Here is a 22048-nt window from a genome sequence, read left to right on the forward strand (position 1 = left end):
ATCAGCTTCCTATCACTGCTATAACAAATTACCACAAAACTAGTGACTGAAGACAACACATACTTACTATTTTTTTATAATTTACAGAATATAAATTTAATTTATAAATATAAACAGAATTTATAGGATATAAATTATAATTTATTTTCTGGAAGTCAGAAATCTGAAATCAGTCTCAGGTTAAAATCAAGGTATCCATGTGGCTGCAATTCCTTTTGGAGGCTCCAGGGTAGAATCCACTTCCTTGTCTTTTCCAGCTTCCAGAGACCATCTGCATTCCCTGCCCTCACAGCATGATCTTTTTTTTTTTTTTTTTAAGATTTTGTTTATTTGTCAGAGAGAAAAAGAGAGAGAGAATGCACATAACCAGGTGACGCTGTAGGCAGATGGAGAAGCAGGTTCCCCACTGAGCAAGGAGCCCAATGAGGGAATCGATCCCAGGACCCTGGAATCATGACCTGAGCAGAAGACAGCTGCTTAACTGGCCGAGCCACCCAGGCGTCCCATCACGGCCCATCTTTAAAGAGCATCAGTCCAACTTCGTTTCCACTGTCATATTTCTCTGACTCTTCCTTTTCTGACCTCCTCTTACAAGAAACCTTGTGATTACACTGGGCTCACCTGGGTAATCCAGGATTCTCTCTCCATCTCAAGGTCTTTAACTTAATCACATCTGCCCAGTCCTCCTGCCCTGTCGGGAAACGTTCTGGGCATTGAGAAGTGGAGCTCATTGGGGGAGGGGGCATCATTCAGCTTCTGGTTTTCCTCACCAGAGGGTGGCATGACAGAAGAGAGATCAGGGATGCAGAAATTTTGAAGGGAATTTCCTAAGTGGAAACCTATGGGCTACAATACTTGACTCCCAAATTCTTCAGCTACCATCACCTAATCACAAAACTTGGCATAGTTGGTTCTAGTTCCCCCGGGGGCAGTCAGTGACCCAAGTATTAAGTCATTAATTTGGGAGACAATATGGGAGTAGAGAAATTACCCAAGCCATGGAAGGCAGTCAATACATAGTATATTATAAAGCCAGCTAACTCTCTGGGCAACCAAGGCTTACGTGCAGTGGGAAATTCTGGGGGAAAAAAAAAAAAGTGTAGAACACTTGGCTCAGAGTTGTCCCACAGGAAAAGTGAGGGAACAAGAGGATCTATACACCAAATTCTGTTGGTCACTGGTTGAGGCCCACTCCCACATGTTGGTTCCCTGGCCCTTCCGCCACGTAACGTGCAGAGGAGTGGGGTAGCCTCTAGAGGGTCTGGAGACAGGCTTCCAGCAAAGAATGCAAATCCTAGCAGTCAGATGTCAGTGGAAATACCAAATGCATGTGGGCAGGACATCAACAGTGTCTGTTAAAATTAGATTAGACCAATGACATGGCTGAGTTTTGCATCCCCATTGATGTGGGGTTGAAATAGTCCATAAACATGAGCTAACAGCTGACATAGGGAATACACGGAGAATAAATATCAATAGAGCAGTGGCGTCTGTGCTTGTCTTATACCTGATGCATCCAGGACTGCCATTATGGCAACTCATTCCGTAAACTTCTACGCAAAAAGCAGCCTCAAACTCCTTGTTATCTGGCTCCAGCTCAGGACTTCTGTGGAGTCCCCATTTCCAGCATTTCCCTGGTCTGGAGCCAGTTCCCCCCACCTCTCCCCCTCCCACCACATTTGGCTTAGACAGAACGTCAATCTGCACTGCCACACATCCCTATTGCTCTTTTGAGTAGATGAAAATATATTGGGTAGAGTTTCTCTCCACCTACTACTTCCTCCCTTGATTAAAAAAGAAAATTAAAAAAGAAATGACAAAAAGAATAATCTTCAACTGTTATTTGCGCCTTCCATTTCACTCTTAAACCTCGGCCCTCCTTCTCCAACCCCAGCCAGAAATCAGGCACTTTTGGGAGTTTCCACAGCCACGTGCATGACAACAATAGGCATGTGGGTACTTTTAAGTAAGAAGTCAATGTTCTAGAATTTAATTTTCTCCTCTCACATTAAACCTGCCATTCTTCACATAATCGGAGTGATGAATGTAGAGTCAGACTTCGTCTTCCTGACATTAATACCCATCAGGACTTCAAATGCAAACAATTGTGACATTCGACTTTATAAAAATTACCAAGTGCACCAACTCCGCTTAATTAAACCATTTAAAAGTTGCTTTTGTTACATTTAATGAATGATATATTATACTGCAATGAAACATGCAGCAATACAAATACTTCACAATGCTTCCAATTAAGACTCACTTCACTTATGCCAATTGACAACACAAGTGTTCCACACTTCATTCAGTTTGTGCATTTTAAATGAACTGGTTAGTGAGAAGGGTGCTTCTGTGCTAATGAGTTTTGTAATCAAGGCATCTATTTTAATTTCAAATTGGCTAGATTGGGGGAAATTGCTAGACTAAATGACTGGTACTAATTAGGATTATAAAAATATTCATCATGCCATGGAATTAACATGGGGGTCTGATTTTCCTACATTTGCATATTGCTTGAATTTTGGGGAAAAAAATCTTGACAAATTGTCTTCTCTTTAGTAAATTGAACAAACACTATATCTGTTTTAGCCCTTCTTTTCATTTAAAGCATAATACATATTCATGATTTGTAAATGAAGTTAAATGATTTCAACTTCTATCTTCATTACCATATTAAAGATGTTGTCTCCATAAACTTCCTTAAAAAACTTCAAATCATAGTATTACCTATTTAAATGGCAAACTCTTTGGTTTAATCTACATATTAACTCACGTGTTAGAATAAATTGATGGGCAAAGAGAGTAAAAATGGACAAAACCTGAAAAAGAAACACAACTGCCTTGTTGTTTATTTTTTCTGCTGAAGGCAGAATTAATTAGTCCTATGGCCTAACATCAGTAAGCAGTTTGATGTTCTTCCGGCCTCAAGGTCTCATCCTGCAAAGTGCCATCAGCTGAGGGATGTGATAGAAGAACCACTGGATTCATCCGAAGGTCGAGTCTTGGCATAGCTGACTTTGTTGTCTCGTTATTACAGCGCTTTCTGGGGCTGTAATAACGGGGATTCAGTGTGAAGTGGCCCATACGTGTTTCTGCCCAGATGTGGTGGTGAGTCTGTCTACCCACTAGGGAGAATGAGGTGTGGTGGTGAGTCGTAGTGGGGGATCTCAACAAAGCCTAGGATAGAGAGCAGGCCAGGCCCCTCACTGGCTATATGACCTTGGGCAAGTTAACATTGCTCTCAAGAGTCATATGCTCACCTGTAACTTGGAAATAATACTATCCACCCTGCAGACCCTATAAGAATTCAATATAATAATGTACATAAAAGCACTTGTCACTGCCCCATGCAGAGGAGATATTTAAAGACACAGGCCTCCCTTTCTGAGAAGCACCTACGTGTCCAGCACTGAATAACGTAACACGGGCGTGTCAGAGTTACTCAGCACAGACCTAATTCACCGTGTATGACTCCACCCCTTGCCTCCAGAGTATGTGTTTCCATTACAGCTGTCAAATCAAATAACCAAATACTAATTCAATTTTGGGGTATAGTCACAAAATTCATCCGAAAAACTACCAGAATGAATCACTTCCTTAACATTTATCTATAGTGGATGCTTCTAAATAATAAAACCTGTATCTATCGCTGAGTTGTAAATAACACAGATGGAGGTTCTATCCAACAAGAGTGCACTTTTTGTGAGGAGAGAAAACATAATTCCTAGAGCTTCACAGTTTAAAAGGGTCCAGAGTGAAAAGTGAAGCTGAAGAAAAGAGAAATCTTAGACTCAGTGTATTCCGAGTTCAGGGCAACTTCCCTCTGCTCCACACTGCCTCTTAAAAAGGTATTTAAATAATGATTTGAGACAGTTTTACCTAAAGTGATCTTATTCACACCTAAAATGTTTTTTAAGAGCACTACCCTATAACTAGGACTGAACGTAAGCTATTTAAAGTACATTATTTTTCAGAATTTTTTCCATTATAAAATTAATTTAATGAAATAATAGAAAATTTAGAAAACAAATGGTATGGGGAAAAAAATAAACATAATTCCATCATCTGAAGAGAACACAGGAAATACTTGGGAATAATCCAAATTCCATTCCTTTTAAAGTTTTTCTCCTTCCCTCCTTCTTTGCTTCCTTCCTTTCTTCTTCCCTTTCTCTTACTTTATTATTTGCACATCTGTATTTAAATAGTACTACTTAGGGGCGCCTGGGTGGCTCAGTGGGTTAAGCCTCTGCCTTTGGCTCAGGTCATGATCTCGGGGTCCTGGGATCAAGCCCCGCATCAGGCTCTCTGCTCAGCAGGGAGCCTGCTTCCTCCTCTCTCTCTCTCTGCCTGCGTCTCTGCCTACTTGTGATCTCTGTCAAATAAATAAATAAAAAATCTTAAAAAAATAAATAGTACTACTTAACATATCTCAAGAATGAATATATATGTATGTATATATATTATCCAATGTAATATGAGATATATATGTATCAAATAGGAGCTAATGTGTATTCATGTTGCTACATGGTCATCATAACCACCATTTTGATGGCTGCATAGCATTCTGGCATGTATAGACCATGATTTAAAGTCTCTTATTGTTAGGCATTCAGTAAGATTCAAAGCATTTTTTCCCACTATGAATGACTGTGATAAACATCATCTTACCTAAAACTTTGTGGTATTTGGTATGATTTTCGTGGTAGAGCCTCAGAACTGGAGTTAATGAATCACTGGATCGAAGTTATGAAATGTAGATCTCCTTTTTTTTAAAGATTTATTTATTTATTTGAGAGAGAGAGAGAGAGAGCACGAGCATGTGCCAGGTGGGGGGAGGGTCAGAGGGAGAAGGAGAGAGAATCTCCAGCAGTCGACTCCCAGCTGAACGAGGAGCGTCGAAGGGCTCGATGGCACAACTCTGAGATCGTGACCTGAACCAAAATCAAGAGTCGGACACTTAATCCACTCAGCCAGCCAGGCCCCTGTGTGTATTTTGCCCCAGTCAGCATCATTTGTAATGTCATGCAGCTGATTTCTGGCTAAACTGGTGAAGGAAAATACAAAGATGAATTCCTTAGAAGAAAGATTAGGAGACGGCAGGTGAGGGAAATTGACAGAGAAGGAGAATTTCAAAAATATTAACTTTAGAGAATTAGATTGAACCAAAGACAATAATCCAATGATGTTGAGTAAGCCCAATTCATCCAGAGCATTCATAAGGAAACTTTCAAAAAATGCCCCTTTGATATTAATTTCACAGGTTTCGTTTTCAAAAATGTGTTCCTTTCTGTGCCATAAGGAGAATATCATTTTGGCAAAATTGAGGCAAAACCCATATTCTGACATAGTTTTGATGGTCATGCAAGTGACTCTGCCTTCCTGGAAGACATCTCCACAAGGTGTATCAGGAGACATCCACAGGGGTACCTAGGGGGCTCAGTCGGTTACACATCTGACTCTTAATTTCAGCTGAGGTCATGCTTTGTATTCAGAGGGGAGTATGCTTGAGGATTCTCTCTCTCCCTCTTCCTCTGATCCTCCCCCTGCTCATTCTCTCTCTCACTCAAGTAAATAAATAAATCTTTAAAAAAATGACCCTGACTAATAGCGGCCCCCCGAGAGTGGAGGATAATGACTGCACAGTGCACAAGAGGATTCTGGGAAGCCAGTCACATGCTCCTTTAATCAGGTTGTTAGTTTCATAGGATAGGAGAATTCAGTTTATGAAAATTCATCAAGTGTACACATCAATGTGTACTTTCCTATATGTATGTTATACCTTGCCTTCAAAGGTCTGGAGACTGACCCTGACTTAAATGATCAGGAAGTGTCATACCAAGGTGAGTGGCCAAAATGGAGGCAGACTATGGAGGCAGTATGGAAGGTACAGTCAGGTCAGGTAGACAGGTTCCGAAGTCTAGAGAGGCTTGTCTAGTAAGGGACAAGCAGAAGTCCTGAGTCCAACAGAAAAACTGGAAACACAGGCTCGGAACTGGGGACAACAGGCAGCAGTGTGGACACAAAGGATCAGGACATGTGTAAAGACACGGTCACTCCATACAGGAAATGGGTGTACGAAGGCAGAGAGGGCTGTGAAGCTGCTCCACGTCCTTCCCACCTATAAGCTGCAGTCCACCTCCTTCCCCAAAATACCATCTTGGTGGAACTTCTACCATGAGAGCCTAATTGCTTTGGGAAAGGTGTTGAGAAAAGGTCATGAATACCCCAGCTAATACACATATATGCTGCATCATCCATTAATTATTCTAGCAAATATTCTTTTCTCTGACAGAAATGTGTCAGTTTACCAAAATGGACACCTAGAAGGTCGAGGTAGAGCACTGAAACTCCGGGACATGATACAGAGAAGCAGGTTTGGGAAGACAAAGGCCACCAGATCCATAACTGTGTTGACGGTTGTTCCTTTGAGCTAATGTTCTCATGAGCCAAGTTGCCACGGGGAGAGATTTTTACTGCACAACCCTCACTGAATGCAAGTTACTACTGTACATTCCACTAGTTTTGTCACTCAGAACCCAGCTCAGACAGATTAATGGTCATATCTGAATAACCCAGAGGTCGCCCCACCTCCTTAATAAGAAATAGGGCTATTCTTGGCCTACTGTGTCTGTTCTTACCTCCATGAAAGTGGCCTCATGGAAACCGGTGTTTCTATGGTGATGGAGACAGCACACCCCCACTGTACCCACGAGATCTCTTCAAGAGCCCGGTCAGCTTGCCATAGGTGAGTGGGGCTCTGGATTTTCTTTCTCTTCAATGATACACAAATGGTTTTATAGGCATGGAAGGGACCTAATGAAACTGCAATGTTTTTCTTTAAACAGAAGGTGCCCTTCAGTAGTACTCTCATTCTATGGAGGATACGCTTCAAAACCATCCCTAGTTAATCCCCAGCAGCTTTATCCCCACCAGGTGGGGAGATATAAAGCGTGTCTCTGCCAATGGTTCCTGAGGAATGTTGTCATCACCTGCTAATCCTGGAGCTCTGAATACAATTACATTTCTAATCTGAGGGTTTACCAGAGAATACAAATGAAAGGAACAGCATCATCAGTATCCAGCATTCCCGAAGTACGGGTTTAAACTTCCTTTGGAATTTTCAGGTCCTACACACTCCAGATACTCTAATTCACCAGTGCCCTGTTCATGTAGGACCCAGATGGGGTCCAGCCAGCAAAGCCTACATGGAACCACCATCACCTCCTCAGCTGTGGACTCTGTTTGGCCAGTGACCATGCCCAAAACTGCATCAGCTCCTTAACCTGCTTGTCAGTCTGTCAGCTACTATTAAACTTGCTGGTAGCAGGTGATCAAAACCAAAACAAAACGAACTGACAGAAAAACACACATAGTAGCCCACTCCACCCAACTTCTACAAGAGCAACCCTTCTTTACGGGTGCTAGTGTTTCAGGAAGTGGCTCTTACATTGAAAATATTGTTAATCCTAGACCAGTCTAGCCCAGAAGTCTCTGAAAAACAACAGTCTGAAATCCCATGGAATTCCTCATCTCTGATCTCCAAAGCCAGTTTTATCTGTTAAAGTTTCATTTTGCCAAGAAGATAAATGATAATAGAGAGTTTTGTAACTCCACCTCTCCTGCAGAAAAATAGCTGTTTTCAACACTGTCTCCTGTGGAAGGCCCCTCCCTGTGCCAGGATGGATGTATCCATGAATACATGAGCATGTACCCACTTTTAAAAAAAGAAAAAAGAAGAAGAGGAGAAAAACAAAAAACTACACCAAGTCTCTTGTCAAAATGAAGAATGTTTAAAAATCCAGCTTTCTACAGCAATGAGAACAACACCTATCCATTTAGAGGACTGTAAACATCCTCAAAACCAATCTCAAAGTCTTTAAAAAATCTCAGTTGGAATAATATTATTGAGCCCTCCAGCTAATCCAAAACATCACAGTGTAGTTTCAGTCATCAGTGAGGCCATAGCCTGATGGAAACAAAAGAGAATCCTGCCTCTTAAATAACTAAATACACAGCCCTCCAAAGACGGTCTAGGACTTTGATTTAGAGAGGAGAGGAGAGGAAAGGAGAGGAGAGGAGTAGCTTTTCTTTTATTATTCCATTTTGATCAACCATAACCTTTTACTTTTGCCGGTTGTTTTGCAAAGATTCTCATAAAGCATTTCCAAAGATTCATATAGCCAAGAAAGAATTTCTCGTCTTTAGTAAGTACTGAGCTCCTTTATACTAAAATGCAAAGTGCCAACAGAATCTGTAGGATGGAAGAGGAGCTGGCACAGGAATTAGCAGGTATTGGGAAGTTCCTAGGATGGCCAGAATGAAGGACTTGGTCAAAAGCCCAGGTCAAGTTGAACAGGAAACAGAATAACTTTGCTAGGGATGCCTGGGTGGCTCAGTTGGTTAAGCATCTGCTTTCACCTCAGGTCATGATCCCAGGGTCCTGGGATCTAGCCCCACATTGGGCTCCCTGCTCAGCGTGGAGCCTGTTTCTGCCTTTCCCTCTGCCTGCCACTCCCCCTGCTTGTGCGCTCGCTTGCTCTCTCTCTCGCTCTCTCTCTCTCTCTCTCTCTCTGTCAAATAAATAAATAAATAAGACCTTAAAAAAAAAAAAAAGAAGAACTTTGTTATATTATGACACATCAAAGGTGGAGAACCATGGCCCTCCAAAGGGTCATGTGCAAGGTGCATTTGTCTCTACCTCCCCACCTCTTTGCAGTTTTGGAGATTGGGAGGCTTGGGTGATTTCCCCGAACCTGATCTTGACCAGTACAAGGTAGCCATGTTTCCTAGTTGACTCACAACCTGCCATCCAGCATCTCAACTAACACAATGTTATGTGCATGTCTCAATTTCTAGCTACAATTTTGTTCTATGCAGAAGGTATTTCCTTAATTCTCCAGCAGTGCCTTTACCCAGTGAGATCTCCTGGCAAGTCTCCTGCAGCTTTGAGGTAGAAATCTGGAAGGTAAAGCAAGTGGATATTGTCCCTTTAAAATATCATTCAATTAGGTCTTTTGTAATACATACAACATAAGGAGATAGCCTTACCGATTCTAAAGAAATTGCTAGTGCATTTCATCAAAGGCACAATAATGGAAACATCGATTCACTCCTCACCACAAACATCTCCCTTTGATGCTGCACTTACCTTCCTACTAACACTTCATTTTCTCTAGAAGAAACCAGCTGCCTCAATGCATGCACATCAGAGAAGGTTCCAGTCTCAAATAAGACATTGGTGTATCAATCTCAACTCTCCATCCGCTGCTGCATAACATCCCTCTCCTTGACTCTAAACCAATAAATTATTCCAAAATAAAGAAAAACTCTTTTAAACCCTGGACGATGGAGGCTAGGTGTTTTATGCCAACTCTGCAAATGTTGCCAGGGGCATCGTCTGCCTCCTCACACCATTTATTTAAAAGAATGGCAGGGCACCAGTTAGAAACTTTATGGGCCTGAAGAACATTCAGCCACTTTATGCAAAAGATGTCAACAAGAAAGAGTACCTAAGGAATAATACATCCAGAAATGTGCAGTGTGATTAGGAAAATCCATCAACACCCACTGCCACATTTCCAAATATTTTTACTATGTAAAAAAGCAGCCACCAAGCCTGAAAGTATTTTGAAAGCGTTATACCCACAAGACTACTTCATGAGCAATGTCCCAGATGTTCTCAGTGCTATGGAGATGGGGGAAAGGAATATTCCTTCTAGATACACCCAAAGCATACTGCACTTGGTTTATCAACCTCTTGGCATGACATGTCTAATCTAGCTTGTCTCTGTAATAATAAGAACATATTTTAGGACTTCTGAGTGTCATCTCCATAAATTACCATCCAGCCTTTAACAATAGCCCCCAAATTTATTTTTTTCAATGTAGCTTCAAAATTCATAGCAATACGAAAACATCCAAACTCACAGACTACCTGACATTTGGCTAAGTCTTTCATACAATATCCACTTGATGCCATGAAAGAAATGTATTTGCAATGGCTTGTGCTCTGCAAATGTCATGTGGCTGTCCTCAGGGGATTGCATTAAGCACCTGGCACCCACCATGAGGCTCCATTAATGAGAGATATAAAGGTTATGGTGAAATTATTGTTTAAAGGTGCTGACATCTCTCTCTCTCTCTCTGTCTCTCTGTCTCTCTCTCATACACACACACACATACACACTTGCAATCACATATTCAAATACATACTGAAGAGCCACTGTCTCAGGATTTAAGAGAGAAGCAGCAAAGCTATTTCAATTAAGATTAATCTGTGGATATCCCTACACACGGCAGTGCTTAGAATTATCTATTTTCTTTCCATGATTGATTTCTGAACATGATTACATAATAGTTTGTACTAAGGTTCTCTACTAAGAAAATACAAAGAAGAATAATCTAAAGTCCCTTTCCTTAAGTACAAGTTGACCGGGCTCGTGGCCATAGCACTTCTGCACTCCTCCACTAATGCGTTCACCTCACAAATACTTACTGAGCACCTATCCAGTACCAGGCACTGTGCTAGTACCAGTGCTACGTCAGAGCAAAACCAGACCTGGTCCTGCCCTCCTGGAGCTTGTAGTCTGGGGAGAAGCACAGATAATTTGAAGATCACGTAAGTTAACGTCAAATCCCATGCATGACACACCCTCTGAAGGGGAAGTGGATGGCACCACACCATCCAGCACTGAACTTTGTCAGGGACTATAGGGAAGACATCCTGAGGAATTGATATTAGATCTGAGATCTGACAGCAACGAAGGTGCCTTCAGGGAAGAAGATTCCAGGCCCAGGAAATGGAGCCAGGGAAGCAACTGGGGAGAAGAACTAAAAGAAGGCCATTCAAGGGAAAGTGGTAAAAGTGAGTCAAGTCAGAGGAGGGACCAGCTAAGGAGGTCCTAGCAGATTCTACAGAGGACTGTGTTCTTTTTTCCGTGAGCAAGGAAAAAATGCAGAGATCCGAAGATCTACATTTGGGAAACAGATCGTCCAGGTTATAGTACCAACACACTGGAAGAGACTCCGGTCATTACTCAAATGACAGATATGACCTATGTTTGAGTGGTGGTGGAAACAGAAGTCCACGGAATTAAGAGATGGAGACAGAATGATAGGTTACAGATGCTAGGTTAGGAACAAGGAAGTGTTAGGGATTCCTCCTTGGTCTTGGACTTTTGCAACCAAAGGGATACAAATGGATACAACCAAATGGATACCAGGAAACTCTGCAAGAGAACCAGCTCTGTTGAAGGGAGGGCAGAAGTCTGTTTTTGGAAAACCTTGAATCAAGAGCCTTCGGAAATATACAAGAGGCAAGGTCAAGTACACAACTGGATAAATGGATCTTGAGCTCAAAGAGAAGGACTTATTGGATCATTATATCTTAAAGGTACTGGTAGAAAACAACAAAATGGACATGTTTGAGACTCCTTCCTTTGTTAAACTACGAACAATGGTATATTCAAATTTTACTCAATGCGGTATGTGGGAATACTTCCTAGACTTGGAATCTGACAACATTCATTCCAGCTCTGGCTCTTCCAACTACTGGCTGGGCAGGCTTGAACAGACCCCTTAACCCTTCTGCACCTTCATTTACTACAATCACTATAAAATTGCTATGAATACACATTTCCTACTTGCTTCACAGGGTCATTCAGATCAAATGACTAAAATTATAGAGGAAACCATCTTAAGCCTATGAAATGATAAACAGCACCGCCAATAAGTGACATATACCTGCCTGCATATTTTGATACTAAACAGCAGGAAGAAAAGTTCATTGCCGTGGACCAAAGGAGCCCGGTGGGAATGATGAAACGTCACTGAATACCCTCCAAAATTAGGACTTGGTAAACAAGAGCTTTTCACCAGGTGGTACCTGGGTGACAAGATGTGAATAAAAACAGTGTGTGCTCACCTTCTGATCCAGACTGTAGGCCAGCACCCAGTCCTCCTGCTTGGGATGGAAGAGCAGACTCTGGATGTAGAAAGTGAGCCGGTATTTCTGGTAGGTGGCCCCCTCATCTGAGCTGATTAATATGCTGCTCTCCATTTCAGGATCACTAAGAAGCATGATCTAAAGAAAGGAGAGGGGAGAAAATACAGATGGAGTTAGCATGAGAGGATAAATACAAGAAATTGAAGCATAAATATAAAGTCATCTGTACTTGTATATCACAGCACAGAAAGGGGTATGTGGGTCTCTATATGAAATATTGACATTTTTTCCCTGATTTAGTCCTTCGTTGCTGAATGGAGCTGGAATATTATGCATGTTAGGTCTGCATACAAATGAGGCTTCATGTTGTGATGTCCATCTTATAGGTACTTTCATTGTTGATGTCCATCTTTTAAGTACTGGGAGCATATTCTTAGGGTCCTCTGTCCCCCGACCTTGAGACCATCACACAGCCCCTTCCCTCGCCCCCTCCCTCAGTTCTCCAGGGCACTCTTCATCACACTATTGTTCTTACTGCCCTTTAATCTTGAAAAGGATCCCCATCTTATCCCACTGTTTTGTTCTTTCTGAATGAATTGTTTGAGTGATTGAATTGACTTAAGTGGTTTCAATGATCCCTTTGTTCTACATACTTTCCAAAGCCCTTATCCCCAGAGGCCCCTGGGGCAAAGACTGCTGCTCCAAAAAGTGCATCATTCCCAAGCCAAATGGACAGAATGGTGTAGCACAAAGGCTTTGGCATCCAAGGAAGGAGACTCAAACTCAACGCTTCTCCGTTCATAAGTCACCCTGGAAACCTACTTAACTCTAGAAGCCTCAGTTTCCACAGCAACAATTGAGTATCTTGATATCTGAAAATGGCTTTGAGTACTTGGCATAACAGAGTCTTACAAGTGATCGCTATAATTATCATTGACCTTTCAGTATTTACCTAAAAGCTCCCTCCCATCAGTGCAGATTGGCTTCTACTTATAGTACCTCAATGATATTGGTCTCACTAAACATGTGACTGACTTTCCAGTATTTCATCCAACAGAACTTAGACACTCAGACCTTTCCCACAGTTGAAATCCTGGCAGTCTTTAATACCAACGGCAATTCCATCCTTCTTGCAGCATAGGGGCTTCCATAGCATCATCCTCCTCTTATCTTCCTTTAGATTTGTTTTGATCCTTCTCGGATCTCCTCATAATATTGCTAAACCATCAGTTTAGACCCTCTTTTCTTTTATCCAACGCACTGTTCTTCAGTGACTTCTTCTAAGCTTTTCTTTCTTTCTTTCTTTTTTAATTACCTCTTTCTGGGGACGACTCAAAAACTCAATCTGGATCTCAGGTCTCCTCTACGTTCAGACCCAGCCTCCTGGCAGATTCTTCTATTTGGAAGTCCACAAACACCTCAAATTCACCATGCCCCACAATGTACCTGATCCCGCTCCTATCCCTCTTCCACCATGTCCTGCCTGGTTCAGCTCGTGTTTCTACAAATGATTCAACATAAAACCAAAAACCCAAGATTCATCCTTGACTCTACTTTCCCACTCACCTCTGAAAATTACTTAGTCTTTGAACCCCATGTATTTTACCTACTAATTAGCTCTAAAATCAGATCCATTCTCTTCCTGCCATTGTAACTTCCATAGTCCAAAACGTGATAATCTCTACACTGTATTACTGTAAAACATCCCTAGTCAATCTCAGTGCTGTCCCTTCCTGCCCCTCAATCCACTTTGTCACACTGTGTCCAGAACAGCTATCCTATAAAACAAATCTTATTCCAACATCCCCAACACAAAAGCATTAGATGGCTTATCATTGATCTTCCTATATTCTAAAATCCTTGAAACAGCCTAACAAACTCTACCCCTTACTTTTGTCCTGGCTTCATCAGCACCACTGCCCTTTTGACCTTTATTATCCAGTGAGACCCAGCTTCTTCGAGTTCCTCATGTTTGCTGAGCGACTGAATGAGCAAATGAGTTTATTTCCTCTTAGAGTTTTTCCTGCCTTTGGCTATACTGCCACCAGTCATTAGGGTTACTTCTACACATGGTGGAACCACAGGCCCCAAAGTACAAAATAAAGTCAAAAACCATTCCCATACCTTATAAAATAAAATTATTAAACAGCAGGATTTTTAAAATGTTACCCATAGTATATATTACTATTATAAAGTAAGCTTTAAAACAGATTCAATCCCTTTCACTGCAAGGATTCGTAGTCCTTTTCCTCTTTTACTCCTTTATAGCTTCCAAAACAAGCTTACTTTCTTTTTCTCAAATATTTGCTTTGGCTTCATTGAAATAAGTTATTACTAGTTATTAGCAAATTTTTAAGGAATGGGTGCAGTATTATTTTTTTCATTCATATGTGAATAATTGGGGGCAAATGTTCTGAGATGGGTTTTTCATAGACAGAATAGTTTCATCCCCCGCCCCTTGAGACTGTGAAGGGGTAGGGACAGCAGATAAAAGCACCCCCACTGCCCTCGAGAACACCTCAGGGGATGCATCTGTGCTCCTCCCCAAGTCGGAGAGGACACACACACTGAGGAGGAATGAAGCTTTCATCACCACCCTGACTTGCTTCCCACCATGCGCTGATGGGCTACATAACAGGCAATGAAATCGTTTTTCCCTTGGTGCAGAGAAATTAAACTGCTTATTTTATGCAGGTATAAAGAAGCCTCATGCCTATGATTTTAATTAGAAGATAAGACCAACATCATAAATGGACTTTATTTTATATACCGTGAGAGACTACATACTGAATAAGGGGTACCATCAAGTATCTAGTGTAATGTAGTCTCTTCCCCAGCAGTTTCCTTCCAGGTGCGTGTACACACACACACACACACACACACACACCTGCATAGGCACATTTATCCACACACAAAGGCCGTGTGTATGTGTGCCACACAAAATACACACTCCCACATACACAGATGCCGCATATAGTAGCACACACGCAGACATTAATGAATTCATACATAAGGCATATTGACACTGCGTGGTGGGTTTAGAGAGCTTCCGTTGGCAAGAGCACATTTTTATTGCAACCTTTCTCTGACATTCTCATCAGAAATCCTTTTATATACTTTGATATCACTGGCGGTGTCTGTATTCAATGCCACTTTCTGATAAGAATGAAATGAAGGGAAACAGAAACCCGTATGTTCTGGATTTCGATCTGTGCTGGGCAAGTCACCAGCTAGTTTATCGAACCCTCAACACAGATCAGGTGAACTATCATCAGTTGTGTTTTATAGACAAGGAAACTGAGGCCCAGGGGAGGAAAGCAAGTCACCTACTATCTCCTCTGAATGGCCCAAATGCCACCACCTGCCCCTAACCCTAACACTTCCTGGACCTTGAAACCACAGCATTTTACTGTCTTTACCAAGGGGCAAGTAGAAGTCAGAGAAGCATGGCTTCATCCTTTTCTTAAGCACCTCAAAGAAAGCCACAAAAAAAAAAAAAAAAAAAAAAGGCAGCTTCAAGAAAGCCTCTTTCCTCCTCTCATTCATAGCCACCCCTGGCCTAGAGACTAAGAAGAATTAAATAAGTAGGAATCCAAAAAAAAAAGGGGGGGGACCATAATGTTAAGATAAATATAATATGAGAGCAAATACCTTGCCAGAAGTTGTTCTTAAGGTAAAATACAGGTATTGTATATTAATATAGGACATATGTAAATAAAACCATCCCATATCCACCCCAATTTTTACTATTAAGCAGAGATTTCAAATGCAAATGCATAAGAGGGCAAAGCAGGTAAAGTAAATGAATGAAGAGAAAAAGGCAAGACAAGTAGTGGTGAGGAATTTGCCAACATGAGAGGTTCACACCTTTCCTTTAAACATGCAGAATTAGATTTTTTTTTAATTGTACCCAAATTAAATGTGTTTGTGGACTGAATTTATGAACTAGGCAGGTGATGCTTATGAAGTTATGATAGTTTGTTTCTATTGAAACAAAGAAATGTACAACATTTGCCCCTTATATTTAGTTCCATGTATATAGTATAAAACCTACAGCGATGCCTTTAGATGTCCATGAGTTCTGCATTTGTGCGATTTGGACCATGTGAATGGGGAAGCATTTCCATTGGAGATTTTGTTTTGTTTTGCTTTTGCTTTCTTTTCGCTTTGATTCTTTATCCAGCTTTTCCTGACATTAAGATCTGCAGTGGGAGTATATGTGTGTACTGGGAGGGGGAAAGGGTGTTTCACATTCGGTTTCGGAGAGTTACTAATGCTATAGGCTCTGGGGGCAGGGGGTTTGAGTTCCAATCCTCAATCTACTACTTTGTGTGTGAAGGTGAGGATATCACTCAGTTTTTCCAAGTCTCTTACCTCACCTATTAAAATAGAAGATAATAACTGTATCTAACTCACAATGCTGTTGAGAGGATTAAATGAGATAATGATTCAAAGAGCTTAGCAGAGATGCATAACTGCTAAATAAACATTAACCTTTATCTTTAAATCACCCTGGGTAAGAGCACAGCTGAAGTCAGAAGCGATGCCAAGCAGGCTGGAGACAAATTGAAGCAATTTGGGGATTATATGCCTCCCTCTTGGCTCCCATCATTCCTGAGCTTTGTGGATAAAAATGAAAGGGATCGGTGGTGGAGGAAAGGGGAGTTGCTGTTCAGTGAACAGAGTTGCAGAAGTGCAAGATGATAAAGCTCTAGAGAGCTGCTGTACAACAACCATGCTCCAAGTTAATGATACTGTATTGTACCATTTGAAGAGTTGGATGAGAGAGCAGATCTCCTAGTAGCTGTTTTTTGGTGGTGGTGTTTTTTTTTTAACACAATTAGAAAAACCATGAAAGGGTAAAAGAGAAAAAAAAAACAACTACATTTCACATGCATTTTACATTGCTGGGAATATTTTTTTTTTTTTTTAAAGATTTTATTTATTTATTCGACAGAGAGAGAGATCACAAGTAGGCAGAGAGGCAGGCAGAGAGAGTGAGAGAGGGAAGCAGGCTCCCCGCCAAGCAGAGAGCCCGATGCGGGACTCGATCCCAGGACCCCGAGATCATGACCCGAGCCGAAGGCAGCGGCCTAAACCACTGAGCCACCCAGGCGCCCCATTGCTGGGAATATTTTAAGAAAAATGCACTCTATTTGCATATATCAAAGACTGCCACCATGAACACCTATCAATAGGTAATTGTGAATTTGCTAAATGTATTTGTTACTTATATTTTAAGAAAAATGCACTCTATTTGCATATATCAAAGACTGCCACCATGAACACCTATCAATAGGTAATTGTGAATTTGCTAAATGTATTTGTTACTTTGAATGACTACTCTCCTCTCTTCAAAGGAAGATTCCAACCCTTGAAGGAATTAAAGGCATCGCTGAGCTAGTGGTGAGAACCTCATTCAACCAGTCTCTATGGATATGGCTGTTTACTGTATGTGAATTGTCTGTATCTCAGATTAGAAATGGACAAGCTTTAGAGTTTACCAACATTTGGATTTTTTTTTTAAACCATGTAAGTTTTTTTGCAGGAGATTCCTTGGAAAGTTGAACAACAGCGGCCCTAATTTTAATGGGGTTTTGCAAATTGCAAAGGTCATACATGGAATTCAGGAATCAGGCAGGGGCTGTGCTTAGCCAGCTTATGCTTTTAAAAGCCTGTTAAGTTTATTTGTATCTAAACCAGTCAAAATTAATTTTGAAGAGGTCAAAATCCTTCTCACAAACCTTTCTACAATGTACCCTTTCTTGTTGCTTGGCATGTCTTCCAAAACCATTGAGGAATATGTTATTTTAGTCAATTGTATCCTCTCTGCTCTGTCATCTATAAAATGGGTGAAAGCTAAAGGTTTCTCAGTCTCTCACTCTGCCAGAGAGCTCAGAAATGCAAAGGAATAAACTGTAGTTCAATGCTTTGAAAATGGTCACAGAATGCAAGAACTCTGAATAGAAAGGGAGAAATACTATAATTTACTGTATAATTGAGTCTTAATGGGAGATGCTTAGCACAGTTAGGGCTCAATAAGAAATAACAATAATATCAATACAAGCTCACAAAAGAATATAAGAAGATGCTCTTTAAGCTGATCCCCAAACCAACTGACATAATTGATAGGTTGTTGAGTATTGACTTATGCATAAATAGAGCCTGTTATAGATAAGGCTTTTAATCATGATATAACAATATACCAGCATTCACCACCACCCTCACCCATCTGTATATCTATCTATCCATCCACCCATCTAACATCTCTTGTATCAGTGGTTCTCAACTGGGATAGGAGTGGAGGCCTTGCTGCCCCCAGGGGCACATTTAGCAATGTATAGAGACATTTTAAATGCCCCAACTGGAACAGGCAAGGGTGTTACTGAAATCTCGTGATGAAGCCCAGAGATGTTGTTAAACACATTACAATATATAGGACATCACCTCACAATGAATAATTACCCAACACGGAATGTCAATAGTACTGTTGTTGGAAACCTTATCATAATATATACACTATACACACACACACATGCACACACACACAAATATACATATGCGTATAAATCCTCTTTTGAGAAAAATATGTAAACTACATATAAATTTTACAGATAAACATCAATGCATATTTATGCTTCTACACATGTCTCTTTCATCTACTACCATTTATCCATGCTGCTCAGTTTGCCAAGATTAGACTCCCTGTCTTTCTACCCTAAACCATTGTATTCAGCATGTTTCTCCTTGTCCTTCAGAATTTAACATAAGCATCACCAATAAAGCAACAATCACTGCGGCCTGTCGGGCGGAAAAAAGCACAGAAACAACAACTCAATAACATGAAACAAACTGGATTTAAAAAAAGGGCAAAGAACTTGAATAGACATTTTCCCCAAAAAACATATAAAAATTGGCCAAAAAGTACATGAAAACATATTCATCATCGGTAATCATTAGGGAAATGCAAGTAAAAACCACAAACGAGACAGCACACCTCATGTCCACTGGGATGGCCATGATCAAAAAAGATAAAAACTAAAACCTGAAAACAGCAAGTGTTGGTGAAGATGTGGAGAAACTGAAACCTTGTGCATTTTTGGTGGGAATGTAATATGGTACAGCTACCATGGAAAATAGTATGGTAGTTCCTCAAAACATTAAAAATGGAATTTCAAGCAAACCAACATTTTCACTTCTGGATATATATACCCCAAACAATTGAAAGCAGAGTCTCAAAGAGGTGTTTGTACAACCATGTTCATAAAAGCATTATTCACAATAGCCAAAGATTCACTGATGGAGAAATGGATAAACAAAATGTGGCAAATACACACAATGAGCTATTATTCAGTCTTACGAAGGAAGGTGATTCTGACACACACTACAACATGTATGAAATACCAGGACATTATGTTAAGTGAAACAAGCCAGTCACAAATAGACAAATACGCTACAAGCCCACTTACATGTGGTACCTACAGTGGTCAAGTTCATAGAGACTGAGTCTGGAATGATGGGTGGCTAGGGGAATGAAGAATGAGGAGTTGTTTACTAGGTAGAGACTCTTAGTTTTATAAAATGAGAGGAGTCTGGAGATTCACACAACAATGGGAAGGCACTTAACTGAATGTACCCTAAAAAATGGTTAAAGATGGTCAGTTTTATGTTATGAGCCTTTACCACAATTTTTTTAAAAAAAGAAAAATAGGGGTGCTGGGTGGCACAGTCGGTTAAGCATCCGACTGTTGGTTTCTTTTCAGCTCAGGTCATGATCTTGTGGTCATGGGATCAAGCTCCACATCGGGCTTCATGCTCACGGCAGAGTCTGCTTCCGATTCTTTCTCCCTCTCCCTCTGCCCTCCCCAATCGCACTGGCTGTCTTTCTCTCTAATAAATAAATAAAACCTTCTGAAAAATCCATAAAAATAAAAATATGCAATAAGGCATGAAATGACATAAAACAATGTATTGAGGAAAATTTAAAACTAATCAAACACACACAGAAACACTATTTACTCAACCATTATTTACTGAGTCTTCATGCCAGGCTCTATTTTAAGGACTGGAATAAGAGCAATAATCAAACCAAAGGAGAATCCCCGCCCTCAGAGAGCATAGATGCTAGTGGGGGAAGAAGAGACGATAAGCTAACAAATAAGTATAATACGTCACTTATCAGATGGTGTAAGTCCTTCAGAGCAAAATGAAGCAGGAATGGAGACAGCAAGTGCTACAGAAGAAGGTCCGCAGTTTTACCAGTCAGGAAAGGCTCACTGAGAAGGAGACCTTAGGAAAAGGGTGCAGTAGTCCAGTGAGCTAGGGAAAGGGGGATGGGGGCAGAGTGTTGGAGATGGGTCTGTGGGTGACAGAAGCGCCCTGGCTTTGTCCCATGTGATGTGGAAAGCACCAGCAGCCTTTGAGCAAGGCACTGACAGGCCATGGCTTATATCTTGATCCTTTCAGTCCAGCTACACTCTGACTGCATGTAGCATCACTGGAGGGAGAGCACAGCAAGGACAGGGTCAGAGTCCAGGTGGAGGCTGTTGTAATGATCCAGAGGGAGAGGTTGTTGGCCCAGGCTACAGAGAGTGCTGAGGTACTGAGATGTGCTCTGTCTCCGTCTCCAGTTATTCTTTTGTAAAGACAGGTTGATTGATTGATTGATTCATTGATTCATTGATTGATTTGAGAGAGAGAGAGAGAAGAGCAAGAGAGAAAGCATTAGGTGGGAAGGAAGGGGCAGAAGGAGAGGGGAAAGCAGGCTCCCCGTTGAGCAGGCAGCCCGACATGGGGCTCTATCCCAGGACTCTGGGATCATGACCTGAGACAAAGGCAGACACTTAACTGACTGAGCCACCCAGGTGCCCCTCTGGTTATGTTTTAAAGGAGAAGCCAAATGGGTCTGCTTATAGATGGGGGGGTGTAAGAGAAAGTAAGGAGACCCATTACCAAGTTTTCTACCTGAATGTTCATCTTGATGTTGCTTATCATAATCAAAAGTTGGAAATCACTCAAATTGGGCCTGAACAGCTGGGAAGACAAAATTAGCATTTATGAGACAGGAAAGCCAGTAGAAGGGCAGGCTGGGGGCTTGCGGAAAGAAGAAACATGGCTGTGGAAAGGCTAGATTTAAGACACCTACCAGACATCCAAAAGGGGCCGTTAAGGAGACAAAGGGTAGACAAGGCTCGTTTTCGGAGAGTAGGCTGGCCTCCAGATATGAATTTACAAGGCACCTCTGTTTGAATAGCATTGAAAGATGGGAATCTGCAGATCAACAAGACAGCAAATGGAAAACTGAGCTCTCATGCCCTACTGAAGGGTCAAAAAGATAAGGGGGCACGAGAAAAGGAGTGTGAGAAGGAAAGGAAAACCCCAAAGAGTATGGTGTCCTCAAAACCTTGAACCCAAGGAAAGAGAGGCTCTCGGGGAAGAGAGTATTCAGCTGTGGCAATGAGGCTGACCGTTAAGTGGGATGAGCACCAAGAACTGACCACTGACTCCAGGAACCTGGAGGACACCACTGACCAGAGCAAAGGCAGTGGAGTGAAGTAGGCAGACAAGCAATGTGGATGCGAGAAGAAGCTGGCATGACTGTTCTGGAAAGCAAAGTGTCAAAATGGAACCGGACTCTTATAAATATTCATTCCTTTGATCCTGTCATTTCTCTTCTAGGAATCTGTCCAAGGAAACCATCAGGGACCCAATAAAAGGCTAATGCACCTATACGATCATCTCAGGGTTATTTATAATAATCAAAAACTGGAAACAACACAAATATCTGATAGAATGATTCAACAAAGTAAGCCAAACCCATTCAATGGAATATTATGCAACCATTCAGTATGAATTCAAATAGTTTTATGACACTTGAAAAATAATCGGATGCTTAAGCAGTGTGTATAAAAGCAGGCTGAAAACACATAAGGCATAATCTCAATTTTGTTAAATGTTGTTTATATCTCATGCCTGTATTTATGCATAAACAACTAGAAGGAAAATTCACTACATGTCGGTAGTTACCACTGTGTGGCAAGATCACAAGTAATTTTCATATTTTCTTTACACCTTCCTATTCTTCCCCAATATTCTGCAATGAGC

The 22048-nt window shown here is 41.2% G+C and overlaps 1 protein-coding gene across 1 annotated transcript in view; it reads right to left on the reverse strand.

Moving 5' to 3' along the window:
- Nucleotides 1-22048, reverse strand: part of SORCS3 (sortilin related VPS10 domain containing receptor 3) — a gene marked incomplete at both ends in the record, with an annotated part of 596464 nt that overhangs the window by 280021 nt on the left and 294395 nt on the right. Inside the window, one exon of the mRNA XM_080823492.1 lies at nucleotides 11924-12082. Within this exon, the coding sequence (XP_080679618.1) occupies nucleotides 11924-12082 (159 nt within the window). The remainder of the gene's footprint in view (nucleotides 1-11923; nucleotides 12083-22048) is intronic.

Source organism: Martes martes (genome assembly GCF_963455335.1).
Source record: "Martes martes genome assembly, chromosome: 14".
Lineage (NCBI taxonomy): Eukaryota > Metazoa > Chordata > Mammalia > Carnivora > Mustelidae > Martes > Martes martes.